The following is a 13,939-nucleotide window of genomic DNA, read 5'->3' as shown; positions in this document are numbered from 1 at the left end:
TTTCTCCAGAACTATGTGCCAGCAGCATACACCAAAGATAAGTGGGATATTCTTCTATCCTTGCAAAGTCCTAGAACACTAACCTTTCTGAGGCCCAGACTAAATGCATCCTGCCACATCAGAAAAGAAAGATCCTAGGTAGACATGGTAGCATATGCCTATAATTCCAGCCCTCAGAAGGCTGAGGCAGGAGGATCTTGAGTTTGAGGCCAACATGGACTCAAGTTGGATAGTGAGTCCACAGGCAGTCTGACCCTGTCAAAGGAAGAAAGGGAGGAGGAGAAAGGGAAAAAGAGAGGGAGAGGGAGAGAGACACACGTGCCCAGTGTCTAATGTAAGCCAGACATGGTTTGGTATTACTGCAGTTTTGGATTTTTCTGACCTACAAAACACATGGTAGAATAATATCTGTAGACCCTTTACCTACATTCGCTAATTGTTACTCTTCTGCCTGTCCCCTCTGTCTCTGCAATATGCAAATAGATACGGCTCTCTCCAGGAGTAAACTTCAGCTATCACAACACTTCACTCCCAAATGCTCCCATATGGAAATGAATAGGGCTCTAGCGAGGGACAAGGTCACTCGTCATTCTCACAAAGCCATTACCTCAGAAGCCAGCCAAGCTGGGGGAGTGATCTCATGGCGCAGCATGTAGAGAATTTAATAACAACGTGAACTAACAGTGAGGTGGTGTTATCTGTGTATTTGTTTTCCTCATGATTTATTTAGATCAAGCATGCCTGAGTCAAATACCAACAGCATGTACTTTTTAACCTCATATCCTAGTCTCACAGCAGCCTTGCCTGCTCCGCTGGCTGTGCCTCCCTGAGGGCCAACAGCAGTAGCATGAATCTGCTATGCTGTTGATATAATGTTGCCTGCATATCCTTCCTGGTGAGAGATCCATCCCTTTCACCAGTCTCAGGTGTGAGCAATCCCCATGCACCGAGTTCTTCCTCCAGGGCCCCAATTTTTTGTGGCTTCAGTTGATAGGAAATGAGGTGAGCTGGCCACATCACCCCTTTTTGTTCCCACAGTAGAGTTCCAGGTGACAACACTGACCCAGTCCCTGAATGTCCTGCTGGGCTCCTCAGCTTCCCTGGATTGTGGCTTCTCGATGGCACCAGGCCTGGACCTCATCAGTGTGGACTGGCGGCTGCAGCACAGAGGCAGCGGCCAGCTGGTACACAGGTGGAAGACAGGGCAGGGACAGGCCAAACGGGAGGGGGCTACCCTGCCACCCCAGCCGCTCCTCAGGGCCGGAGACGCCTCCCTCACCCTGCCCAGCCTCAGTCTGAAGGATGAGGGGGCCTACATTTGCCAGATCACTACCTCTCTGTACCAAGCTCAGCAAATCATTCAGCTCAATATCCAAGGTGAGTCCAGGGCTTGGTCACCTGGGTGAGGGAAGGGACATGCCTATTGGGAGTGTTTTCCTGATGTAAAATATGAGGGCAGTGATACAGAAATGAGGCATTTCTCAAGGCAGAACACGTGCCCCCAGCGACATGCCATCTTCATTGTAGAAGCACAGGTGGGATCAGACAGCTGTCTCCTGGGTCCCCATAGAACTTCACCAGGAGCTCTCTCGCCAGAATCCTGCTGCCCCACCCTGCCCTGGCCTGCCTGGCCACCTGCAATCACCCCAGTCCTTTTGAACTACATCTTAAGCAGCAGCAACAGACCAAGGAGTAGAGGAAGCAATTCTGACCAGGAGGAATAGTTTACTTCTGATTTCCTTTAAAGCTGCTGGCTTATACCGATGACAAGTCAAGGGTTTGGGGGCATAGCTCAGTGGTAGAACACTTGCCCGGCATAAGTGATATTCCACCCCCAATACTACACCGCTCCAAAAAAGAGGAAAGCCATTGCTGTGACTTTTCAAGAAAAGGTAATCACAGCCACCATCTAGGGACACCCTTCACACCACCACTCTGTGGAACAACACTGAGGAAGCCACAGCCTCCACACTCCTTCCCAGTGGCTTCAGGCTCACACCCCTATTGACCCCGGCTGGACCCCTCAAGAATCTTATTCCTCATTCTTTCCCCAGCATCCCCCAAAGTAGTGCTGAGCACATCGGACAACACCCCACTGCCCACCCTCACCTGCAAAATCACTGGCTATTATCCTCTGGATGTGGTGGTGACCTGGATCCGAGAAGAGGGGAGCAGAGCTGCAAGCCAAGTCTCTGGTGCCTCCCTCTCCAGTCTCAGGCAAAGCATGGCGGGCACCTACAGTATATCTTCCTATCTGACGGCGGACCCCGGCCCAACAGGTGCCACTTATACCTGCCAGGTCACCCACATCTCCCTGGAGCAGCCCCTCGAAGTCAGCACCACGATTGTCCCAAAAGCAGGTACTGGGCGTGTCCTCCTTGCCCCCCCCACCACTGGGCACCTGGAGCTCCTGCCCCCGGCTGCCTCTGGCCTCATGCTGCCATCCCCACACTTTGTCCAGTCCCAGCCTCTTCATGTTCCTGCCCTGCCTAGCTTTCCCAAGGCCAGAGCCTCCACCACATGGTCTACTCCAGGCACCAGGGGGTCGGGCAGTTGCTTGCGGGACAGCAAGGCAAAGGACTCCTGATCCTACCCCCACTGGAGACGACTAGGGAGGTAGTGGGGGACACTCCAGGGGACCAGCTGAGAGGAAGGGACATGTGAGATGGAAACAACAGCACACAGAAAGGCCAAATTGTAAAACAGCTGAGGAAAAAAACTGAAGGAACTATAACTTTGGTACAGCTATAGTCAAGAGGAATATGAAGAAAAGGAAGTAGCTTGAAGCTTCAGGGGAAATTATGTTTATTAAGCATTTATATGAATCAAGTACTATATTAAGCACTTACATTTTAAGTATAATCTTCCATTTTATTTACTTTTTGAGATGGAGTCTCCCTACATTGCTCAGGTTGACCCTGAACTCCTGGGCTCAAGTCATGTTCCACCTCAGTTTCCCAAGGAGCAGGGACTGAGTGTGCACCACAGTGCACAACCCCCAGAAGCTGGCATTTACAGATGTTAAATAATGTGCCCAAGCTCACCTACCAATAAATGTAAAAGAGGAAATGTGAAAAACAGGCCATTTGATTCCTCTTCCAGGCTTAAACCTTGTCATCTCAAACGGACTTCAAACTGGAATGTCATCCTGAAAACCACTGGATGCTGCTGAAAGAGAACAGGGATGGGGCCGGGGAGATGGCTCAGTAGAATAAGTGCTTGCCTGGCAAGCACAAGGGCCTGAGTTCAATCCCTGGTTCCGAAAAAAAAAAAGAGAGAGAGAGAGAGAGAGAGAGAGAACAGGGAGGGGACAGAAAAGAAAGGATGTACACCTTGAAAGGCAGACTTTCAGGAACATGAGGCATCACAGGCTGCTCGCTAGATTGCGCTTCTCCAAAATGGGGCTTTTGCCTTAGTTTGCATCAATGTTCCTTGGTCATTTGTAAAGTTCAGTTTAACCGTCAGTGATTGATGACCCCAAACCTCTCACCAGCAAGTTCTCAGGAGTGAGTGTGGAATAACAGGAGTGATGAATCCTGTGTGCATAGCTCCTAGCTCTCCGCAGGTGTGCACATGCATGCACACACACACACACACACACACACACACACACACATGCACGCACCTTGCTCAGCACAGGGGCTGACCCCATCCATGCTATTCTCCCTATAGGGTGGGAAATGGCCCACGGCGTCATCATTGCCAGCTGCCTCTTCCTTCTTGCACTGTTATTCCTGGGGCTTCAGAGACGAAAAGGTGAGCACCAAAGCCCTGAGCTCCAGCTCCAGACCACCTGCCCTGTGGATCAGCCCATGCTGAGCACCACCCCACCCAGACAGGGTTGCACCTCGGACATGTGATCCAGATGCCCCTGCTACCCCACCACTCCAGATAGCCTCTTGCTGCTGGAATGACCTTAAATTAATACCATCTTGTTCCATTTTCTTTTAGCTTCCTCAGCAAGGTTTGTCAAGACCCTGAGGCACTTGGAATAGCCATGCTAAAGGCTGAGCACAGTCTTGTTCCCCAGCAGTGCGGCAATAAAGCTGGGCAAGGCCTTAGGAAGCACCAGACCTAAGGGAGGGCCTCAGCTCTCCTTCTGCTCCACCTTCCTTTACTGTGTGCCTTGGGCCACTGAGCAAGGCAGAGAAGATGAGATGAGGGGCCATAAGAAGCCAGAACATCTGGGTGGGGCTGACGTCAAAGGGCCACATCTGAAGTGGTAGGAAAAAAGAAAAGGACAGAACGATGGATAATAGGTACAGGATTGGGACAGGGCCAGCCCTCACAAACGGAACTCTGTCAAAATAAAAGACCCTTGTGTCCACTAAGGCAAAGCTTTTCTATTTTCCTGTCTCTCTGTGGTGGTCCCAACTTAGGCCTATCCTAAGTCACAGGTGTTCCTACTTGCAAAGTGTTGGAAGTTGTGAAACACCAGTCCTCAGAGGCAAATCCAGCTCTGTCTCTGCTGCTCCATGTAGCCCTGCTCCTTCAGATGGTTACTGGGAATTGCAGGAAACCTGTAAATCTTCACTCCCTCAACTGTGGAAGATGGGCAACTTCCTTCATACGGAGGGTGCTGGGTCAGGAGTGGAGCTGCCTAAGCAGACAGTGAGGGCAATGGAGAAAGGAGTTGTATGTGTGAGGCCTTCTGGGCATATCCCCTGGGACAGAACAAGTAGTCTGGGACCAGCAGGGAGGCAGTGGGGAGAGGCCTGAGGAAGTCGGAGCTGTTTGCCGTGGGAGATGCCCACTTGCCTTCCTGTCATCACTTCCTCTCACCAGCACCTGCAGAGCTGGGCTGCTTCAGGTACAAACGCCACCAGCACAGACCACTTCCTCTGCCAACACACCACCACACAGCACACGTGAGCAGCCCTTCCCACCCACAGCCACGTGAACTTGCTAAAGCAACAACAGGCCCTTCTCTCCCTCCTGTGACTCCAACCCAAACAATAACTGAGTCAGTTGAGTAGTAGGAATTTGTATTTTTTTTTTTTTTTTGCCTTTCTTCAGAATACATGAAATTGGTAAATATGTCACATGCCTTTGGTGGAAGTACAACTGTTATTATTCTATACAAGTATGAGATTGGGGCTGGGAAAAAAGACAAAAAGGTAATGACAGACACATAGTGGAAACCCCACATCATCTCACGGCAAAACAAAGAAGGGGATGTGGGGAGCTCGGCTTCATTTGACTGCAGAGTCCTGTGTTAGCTGCATATCTGTTCATGCACTTGGGGAGTGGGAGGGAGAGGAAACAGCAAAGACATAGAAGAAGTTCAGGGGAGGTGAGAAAGAAAGTAGAAGGCCAAACACCCCCAAAAGAACAGAGCTAGCTACACCTAGTGAGCCTCGGGGACAGAAACCCAGGAAATATTCCCGTGCTAGGGCTGGGTGGGCCAAGAGGGCAGGTTTGCTCCAGGCTTGGGACACATCCAGGACAGTGGTGGTTCTTCTCCAGCGGTGACCCTACATTATTAGGCAAGGAGGAGCCAGAGGAGAGTGAAGACCTTCGAAGGGATGCTGGGAGGTGCACTGACTGTGCTCTTCCAGCTCTTCACTCCCACTCTGGGGCAGGACGAAGGGAGCGCAGGAAACGGGCAAAGGGAAAGGAAGGATGGTTTGCACGATGAAATGCTGCTACATGGAAAGGAGTGTCGGATCCAGCCCACTGTGGCTTCAGCCTCTGCCTGCTCATGGACCAGTGGACAGGGCATCAAGGCTGAGGGTATTCACCTTCCAGTTCAGCCTGCCCTCTTTCCCCAGCACCGGGGCTTATCTTACCCCAAAGCTCAGCAATAGCTCCCAGGGGCTGCAAGTGGCACACACCTGTAAATCACAGCACTCTGGGAGACTGAGGCAGGAGAATCACAAGTTCAAGCCCAACCTGGGCAACTCAGTAACACTCTCAAAACAAAAGTTACAAAAAGGGCTGGGAATGGCCTCACCATGAAGGCCCTAGGTTCAATCCATGTACCACCAAAAAAAGAAAAAGCCCACAGGAGAGGCTGAGCTGCCTCCATCCTCAGGCTGCATGGTCTGTATGAACGAAACATGCAAACAGGAGGAACAGAAGGGAGGCAGCATGGACTGAGAAGGGTGAGCCTCAGAAGGGGAACGCACTTCAGGAAGAATGCTCAGGCAGCTCTGGTGCAAGGGCCCCGTGACACACACACACACACCTAGTGCTGATCAAACTGCTTGTACCCTGAGACTGAGCTATTGGGCCTGCTGGGCTCCCCCTAAACCCTGTGGATCAGCCAGGCCTTGGGAAGGACCTCTTGCCTCATCCCTGTCTTAAGCAAGTACCAGGGATGGCATAGAAGAAAGGGTTCGATGAAGTCTCAGGAGCTTGCCTCCAACACTCGCATATTCTTTCATCAATAGAGAGTAAGGAACTGGACCTTCCTTTGTGAGAGGGCAGGAAGTTGCTTCCTGTAAGCTTGTTATTTTCAAATTAGGCCCTCAACTTGTTGTTTCTCTGTAACAGGTATCTTCTTCCAACACCAAGAATTAAAAGTGACTAAGAGGCCCAAAACGGCCAGATGAAGTTGCTTGGTGCCTCAAGAACAACACAGGATGCTGCAGAAAATAGGAAGAGACAGCTCATCCTAGTAGAAGCAAATGGAACTGTTTCTAAAACAGTCTCCCGGTATTTTTACAATCAATAAAGACGTTTTCCAGACCTATAGGAAACAAAGTAAATGGCTGGAAGATCCTCGAAGAAACAGAAAATCTTGAACTAACAGATTAGCAATAACTGCAAAAAACAGATTTGACTTTCTAAAAGGGTACTGTGTCAAGTCCTGCTGACCCCCAGCCCTCTGAGGCTTCGATAGGGGTGGCATAGGGCAAGCCACACTTTCCCATCTGTGCACAATCCCCTCCTGCCAGCAGCTGGCCTTTCTGGGAAATGTCATGGACACCAATCCCTTTGCCACCATCTTGGCCAGCATCTTGGGCTCTTTAGCTCAGCTTTTCCCCTGCCTCTGCCTTTGGCCAGTGACTCTTTCTGGCTTTGGAAAAACAGGAAAGAACATAAGAAGTGGGGAGGGAAGGGGCACCAGCTGTTGCTCTTCACATAGTAACTTCAAGACTGCACCATGAGCAGCATTTCTAGGGTTGAGGAACAAAGTGCAAATGACAGCAACCAAAAAGGAGTAATGAATGATGGAGAAGCCCAGGCTGGGATAGAGGAAGGCAGATGGACGTTGGTTGAGAGAGCAAACAGAAGGAGAAGGACATGAGTTCAGATGGCAATGCAGAACAGGTAAGGGAGGGCACATTCTTAAGTAAAAAAGTAGACTGGACACAGGAATCAGGAAGTTTCAGATGGAAAAGAGAGAGACAGGAGAAAACAAGAGGGCAAATTACATCAAGTTACCAGACATTCAGGCCTTCCAGTTGCAAATGTCCCAGCCCCGCGGTCTCCCTCTGACCCAAGCCAGTGACAAACGGCATAGCCCTGCTCCCTCAGAGCTGGGTAAGGCCTGTCCACCAAGAAAGTTGCCCAGTTCAACCCTTCCTCCCTCCCAAAGCCCATGACAATCCCACGGCAGCAGTCTCCATACCTCAGTCAGAGCAGCCCCACTCCCCAGGCAGGCAGGCAGGCAGGCAGGGCTGGGAGAAGACTCCGGGACCTTCCCACCTCTTCACCCCATCAGCAACCTCAGCGATACTTACTTACAATAACTACCACGATGATGGCACAGATAGCTCCCAGCATGATCATCATCTGAGGAAACACGGACCACATATGAGCCCATGGACTCGGGACAAGAGGAAAGGAACCAGAACCATGATGTGGTAACAGAACTCCCTTCATCCTCAGGACAGTGGAAGATGCTACCCATCACTCAGAAAACCTGCAGGCCTCTGAGAAGGGCCCAACCCTCTGCTTCCCACGGGAGTGAAAGCCCACACCGTGTAGGGAGCTCTTTAGGAACAGCACAGAGTGGGCAGCTGGCTCTTTCTGGCTCAGTTCCTTTTGCCTGGAGACTTAAAAAGGAATTCTGATGGAAAGGTAGACTCTGGATCTTTATTCAGTTGGTTTGGTTTTTATTGTGAAGAATTTAGTGCATTCTCAGAAGTTGCACATATTTTAACCCTGAGCTGTTGTGTTGCTGTTGGGTGTGTCTGAGGAAGAGCCATGGAAGAATTCTTGCAGGAGACTTTTTTTCTAAAGGGAAAAGCGCCTTGCTCATTCTAAACCGTGGGGAAGTGGGGGGGTACTTTCTCTGAGAGGTTCTTAGTACTCTAGCCCACCCTGGTGGCCAATGCAGGTATTCATCTCTCAAGAGCAGGTACTTCATCTCCTCCCAAGAACCGTGCAGGGCGGAGATGTGGCACCATTAGAGGGAAGGACTGTAGAGGTCAGGGGTTTTCTTGACTTTTACAAATAGAAGCCCAGGAAAAGAAAGAGGACAAGGAAATTTACCTTGCAGTTTTTCCACCAGTACTTCCTCTTTAGCTTGGCAGCACTGCTCTCAAATTGCGACGCTCCCGCCTGCAAGGCGTCAGCTCGGTCATCCAGCTCCGACAGTTTCTGGTCCCTCTCCAGGACCTTGTCCACATTCACACGCATGATGTCCACCACCTGCAAGGGGTGCACAGAGCTGCTAAGTTTCCTGCTAGAGACAAGAAAGAACATCTGGAGGATCACAGGTTTGGACCTGTGTAATTAAGGGACACTCTACCGTAGAACTTTTAGGGGCCTGCCCTTAGTTCAGTTGTTTAAGCACCTGTTCATGCAAAGGCAGTCAGGAGCAGGACACTGCAGCTTGATCCCCACAGCTCCACCTGCCTTACCAGACCTGCCCATAAGGCATCTTAAGCCAGCCCAAAAAATCCACCTAGACCTTTTACCCATCTCCCTATGAGAGAGAGAGAAAGAAAGAGAGAGAGAGAGAGAGAGAGAGAGAGAGAGAGAGAGAGAGAGAGAGAGAGAGAATGAGAATGGAAAAGATGCTCCCTTGCTTCTGAACTCCTACAGTTAGAAACTCAGTGAAACATCTTTCCACCTACCTCCTCTACTTGTGCCTGGGTCTGCTGTAGTCGCCTATTGCTGGTCATGTTGGGAGGAGGGCCAGGAGGACCCCCACCGGGGGCAGCCCCCTCCGCCCCTTCAGCGGGTGGCTGAGCCGGAGCAGACCTGAGAAATGCAAAGTACGTAGGGTAACCAAGAGAAAAAAGGAATGGCAAGCATGCTCACCAAAGCAAATGTGGGTGGGAGCTATGTTAATGGAAGAGATCCTAGCCCCTTGGCAATTACAAGTATGGAGAGGCAAAAAGCAAAAGATGAAAGAACCTTGGAGCTCAGTGTCATCACAAGATCTTGTTTGGGGACAGCCCCTGACCCAAACTCTAGCACAATGGCTACAGGGATAAATGTGCTACTCTTGACCTAAATGGTATTTTTCTGGCTGCCAGAAGCCCTCATATGAAGCAAAATGGGAAAACCTAACCCAGAGCAGGAGAAAAGACTAAATTCTCAAAACAAGCCAATGAACTCAACTGCAAAGCATGATTATAACAGGCAGAGTGAACTGACAGACACTGCTTGTGGGGATTCGTGTATGTTTCATGCGGTGACCAGTAGTTCACAATGGCTATAAGCACAACTTTGAAGTTTACCAATGGCAAAGTCTATGTAGATGGACTAAGTCAGGACTGTTTCTTTGTACTGTTTTTGGCAAAGTGGTTTCACTTAGATTGAATCTGGGGCCAAAAACAATTGCACTAGTAATGGAAACTGTTCCAAGAGAACAGACAGGAAGTAAAAATGCTACAAATAGTATTCAATGTACATGCATCATACACCTTCTGTCCCTTCCTTTTCTAGATTTGGCAGAAGCTCAAGGAACACCCCTAGTTCCCTACATTCCTTAGAGAACTCTCGATTTTGGGTTTACTGTACTGTATGCACATGGATACTATTCCCTCTTTCAGTACCACTTACAACTACAGGGTATCTTAGGCTTAGAAGGGAATAATTCAATATAAGAGCAAGGTACACATCTATGTTCCAAGACATGAAAGCTAATTCACCCATTAAAGAATCCCCAGTAGCATAACCTAAAGGATGAGATTTTCTCTACTCTCTGTACGGCAGAGGATCTCTACAACTTGCTGGAGAGCAGAGTGTTCCTTAGAAACTTGTCAAAGAAAAGTAGAACTTCATAGAACACACTAGAAGTTAAACCATCACAGAGCCATGGTTAATTACCATAAAACTAATACTCAGGAGTTCCTCTGCCCTAAGTGAATTTCTTTCAGACAAGAAAAAAAAAAAAAAAAATGACTCCTCAAAAAGCTGTTGCCAGTAGATTATTCTGACTTATCCCGATTTAAGGGTCACTTTCACAATTTACCGCAAGGCCCAGACAAGGCAAAGGAAAGAAAGATAGAATGCTAAGGGAGCCTGAAGACTCCTGCACTGCTCCTGAGCTAGCTAGACTGACAGCAGAAATCTCAATGAGTAGGGAGCAGCCAGTGTTGGAAGAACTCCAGGATGGTGGCACCAATGACAGGATTAAGGTCAGAGACCTCGTGATTGCCTGCTAGTCACCATGCTTTCTCTATCGTCTTCTGTTCATCTCACAAGGGGGCTATGTAGAATCAGTCACCTAAGAAGGGTCCTCCGCCCCAAACAAAAACTGAACTCTTAGCATTTGTCCAACATGCACAGACTATCACTTATAGTTAAAACTTAGAAATTGAAGAGGAAAAATTGAAATGGCTATATACAATGTTGGAGGGGTTCACTTCACTTACTACTTGTTGGGAGTTGGAAGCACTCAGCAATAACATATCTAGGGATAGTTACAACCCTTATGTAACACCAGTAAATCTTTCCTCTTATTTGTTACTAAGAGAAGTAGCAGGAATACATCTAGGACCAGGCTAGTGCTCCAGCTAGTAGTAATCAGAAGGAAAAATTTCTACTAAATACACTGTGCTCCTGACAGAGAAGTACTTAATTTATCCACCGTGCTCCCTCGGGAACTTGGGAAGGGAACGATGCTGAAGACGGCTAGAAACTAAACTGTGTACTGAAGAGAGGGGCAATGCTCAGTTCTCCTCCAAATACTTGTCTCAGATTTGATGACATAAACCCTTACTTAGATGGGTGGTCATGGGATGAACGCGCGATGCCATGCCACCATCCCTCAGTCTCACAGAGGGGCGCAGCTGGCACCAGAGAACTGGCAAATAAGTTTCTGGAGCTTTGCACCTCCCATGAGGGGGTAAGTCTCACTCCGGTTGAGACGCATACATGCATCTAGAGGCTGCAGGGCTGGCTCTAAGAACAGGCTCGGATGACCGGAAAGGGTCTTCTGAGTGCCCCGCTGTCTGTTTCCATGGCCCCCTTCGCCTGAGGTTTCACTACACCGAGACCAGAAGAACCAAGTGCCGCGCAGACAAGAGGTGAGGGTGCCATGAACGTGGGACCCCTGTCTCCCTGTCCGGCCCGAGGTGCAGCCGTGGCTGTTGCAGGAAGAGGGTGCTGCCCCTCCCGGGTGGGCCCGCCCGCGGACAGCGCGGCGGTGCTTCCCCGCGTAGCCGCAGCTGCTGCAATGCGCCATTTTCCGTCCCGCAGAGTCGGGCGCTGGGGGTGAGTTGGTAAGGAGGTGTCCAGCCCCTCCACCAGAGTCAACTCACATTTTTCTGACAGAGGGAGTGAGCGTCCGACCCCTCTTTGGATGCTGCGGCGAGACACCCGGCGGGAAGACGCTGCAGTTGTAGCGGACGGAACTGCCGAGCTCTGCCTCTCGCTAACCACCCGGAGATATAGCTGCGGCAGGACTCACTGCAGCTGCTGCGGCGGACCTCGGCTTTATTAGCGCTGGCCACGCCTCCCGGGTTACGTTGCGACCCCGCAGTCCAATCCACGCCCGGAATGGGCGGACGTCCAAGTCCGGCTGGCCTGCTGCGCCACGCCCCTGCAGTTGTGCCAATCACACTTCTCTCCTTTCCACTCGGGAAAGGAGCGGTTGCGGTGAAGGCTCTTCAACTGACCAATGCCACTGCAATTTGCTTACCTGGCTAGCTCGGGGGCGGGGCAGGGTGATAACGGACCAGCCCTCTCGGGGGCGGGCTCCACAGTTGAGTTAGGCCTTTTTGGTGCCTCTTAGCCAATTGATGGACAGTCCCCGCTTTCAGGCACGCCCACCGCTGGCGGCTCCAGCCAATCACGCCGCTCCCGTGGCCGGACGCTGTGCAGACCCCACCCATTTCCCCGCAACTGGCAGACACCCCAGAGAACGCGCAACCCACTGTACCGAGCCGTCACCCGCCCCCAGGTCCAGGTGCGGGCCTTCGTCCGACCTACTAAAGCTAGTGTGAAGGCTTCGTCTACACACGTCTTTCAGCACAACCCATCCTAAATGAATTCTGTAGTCCCACTCCTCTTGTCCCTAAATCAGGACGCCACCTTAGATTTCCTCCCACTTCCTTACCTTTCCCTCAAGAATTCACCAAGTCAAGTTGATTTTTTTTCTTCCTAATACTTAAGAATTTTCTTCCCTCTCCTCCCTATTATCTCTTTTCCGATCATCAGTTGTGAAACGCACCGTTATTTATGCCTTGTTTTTAAAAAGTTACAAACTGTGACCACTTTCTTACCACTTCAGAGTTTTTCTTTTACATCTATTGAAAGCATAGGTTTACAGGCGTATAAATTTTTACCATTTCACTCTTGTGCATACATACATAAAAAGGAAAATAGAAAAGAATTACATACAAACAGTGTTTGCACGGTTTCATATTCAGAGACTGATTCTTTTTTTTTTTAATTTTTTTTAACATTTATTTATTGTGTGTGTGTGTGTGCGCGCGCGCGCGCAGCCAGCTCAGCCCACCAGGGGGCGGGGCTGGTTGGCATGTGGTGCTGGGGATTGAACCGCGGTCCCTGTGTTTTAGCCAAGCTTGTTCCAAGTAGGTGCTTTAGACCACTGAGCCATCTCTCCAGCCCCCAGACTGATTCTTAATGATTCCTTTTGGAGGGACTTTCTTTCCAGTTTCGGATGTCCGAGGTCCACATGCTGCGGTCCTGTGTATGCCATCAAAGGCTTTGATGATACAGCATTTCCGAAGAGTGTTCCTCTTCTGTGTCTGGAATTTTCTTCCAAGCCTCAGTCACCCATTTGGCAAGTTTTGATGCTCATGAGCAGCTATGACAAATCCAGTATGACTGCTGACTAATACTTGCAGTGAACCATCCAATTTGGGAGATGTTAAAATGTCCAAAGAGTGGGGGAAAGGTGCCTTTAGAATCAATTAAGTATAATGGCTTCCAGTCCTGCTCCTCCTCATATCCCTAAGAAGCCAACGCGATGATCTACTCAAATATCACAACCTTGCCGAAAATCCTTAAAACAGTGCTCTTACTAACACGCTATACTGATCATGTGTTTTTTCCATCCTCCTCCTGCAACCATGTCCAAATGACAATCTGTAAAAATTGAAAACAACTCCTAAGCCCTTGATGACAACATGCATGGGAGGGCAGTGTCAACACCTAAGTGTTACCAGCAGTTCTACCCTGGAAACATTTTTAATTGCTGAGTTTTTGAAAATGAAAGTATTTGTAAAGCATTTTTATTTTCAAATTATTAGAGATTCACATGAAGTGGCAGAAAGTTCAAGAAGGTTCTTCTACACCATTTACTCTACTCCCCAGTGGTAATATTTTGTATAAATACAAGGAAACATCAAACCAGGAAATCCATATTGATGCAATAGTTTATCTGAAACACGCCAGGTTTTGGGGTTTGTTTGTTTTTGTATTTAGTACAGGGTCTACAGGGTCTCACTGCGTAGATCGGACTCATAGTGATCCACCTGTTTTCAGCCTCCCAAACGCTGGGATTACAGGCACATGCCACCAGGCCTTGTCTCAGTCTGTCTCCTTTTCCCTCTCAGCGAGCCCTGGG

General features: G+C 49.5%; 2 protein-coding genes across 7 annotated transcripts in view; one reads left to right on the top strand and one right to left on the bottom strand.

The window, feature by feature from the left end:
- The window catches only part of Tapbpl (TAP binding protein like), a 7,318-nt gene extending 2,977 nt beyond the window's left edge, over positions 1-4,341 (top strand). For all 3 annotated transcript variants that reach the window (XM_023703740.1, XM_004643586.2, XM_023703739.1), the window contains exons 4-7: positions 1,039-1,377; positions 2,055-2,360; positions 3,673-3,756; positions 3,952-4,341. In XM_023703740.1, the coding sequence (XP_023559508.1) occupies positions 1,039-1,377; positions 2,055-2,360; positions 3,673-3,756; positions 3,952-3,995 (773 nt within the window). In that variant the 3' untranslated portion in view covers positions 3,996-4,341. The remainder of the gene's footprint in view (positions 1-1,038; positions 1,378-2,054; positions 2,361-3,672; positions 3,757-3,951) is intronic.
- On the bottom strand, positions 2,374-11,816 carry Vamp1 (vesicle associated membrane protein 1). Of its 4 annotated transcripts, XM_023703741.1 has the most exons (6): positions 11,667-11,816; positions 9,030-9,156; positions 8,443-8,601; positions 7,689-7,740; positions 5,835-5,851; positions 5,003-5,474 (listed from the first exon to the last, which is right to left on the bottom strand). In XM_023703741.1, coding segments are annotated over exons 1-6 (600 nt in total). In that variant the 5' UTR covers positions 11,669-11,816; the 3' UTR covers positions 5,003-5,231. The 4 variants fall into 4 exon arrangements, with proteins under 4 accessions (XP_023559511.1, XP_023559509.1, XP_023559510.1 ...); XM_023703743.1 differs by lacking the exons at positions 5,003-5,474; positions 5,835-5,851 and adding an exon at positions 2,374-3,168; XM_023703742.1 differs by lacking the exon at positions 5,835-5,851 and having other exon boundaries at positions 5,245-5,474.
- Between the last annotated feature and the right edge of the window lie 2,123 nt (positions 11,817-13,939).

The sequence above is a fragment of the Octodon degus genome, unplaced genomic scaffold (genome assembly GCF_000260255.1).
Source record: "Octodon degus isolate 3935 unplaced genomic scaffold, OctDeg1.0 scaffold00178, whole genome shotgun sequence".
Taxonomy (NCBI): domain Eukaryota; kingdom Metazoa; phylum Chordata; class Mammalia; order Rodentia; family Octodontidae; genus Octodon; species Octodon degus.
The sequence above is the reverse complement of the archived record's forward strand: the minus strand, read 5'-3'. Positions and strand labels throughout refer to the sequence as shown.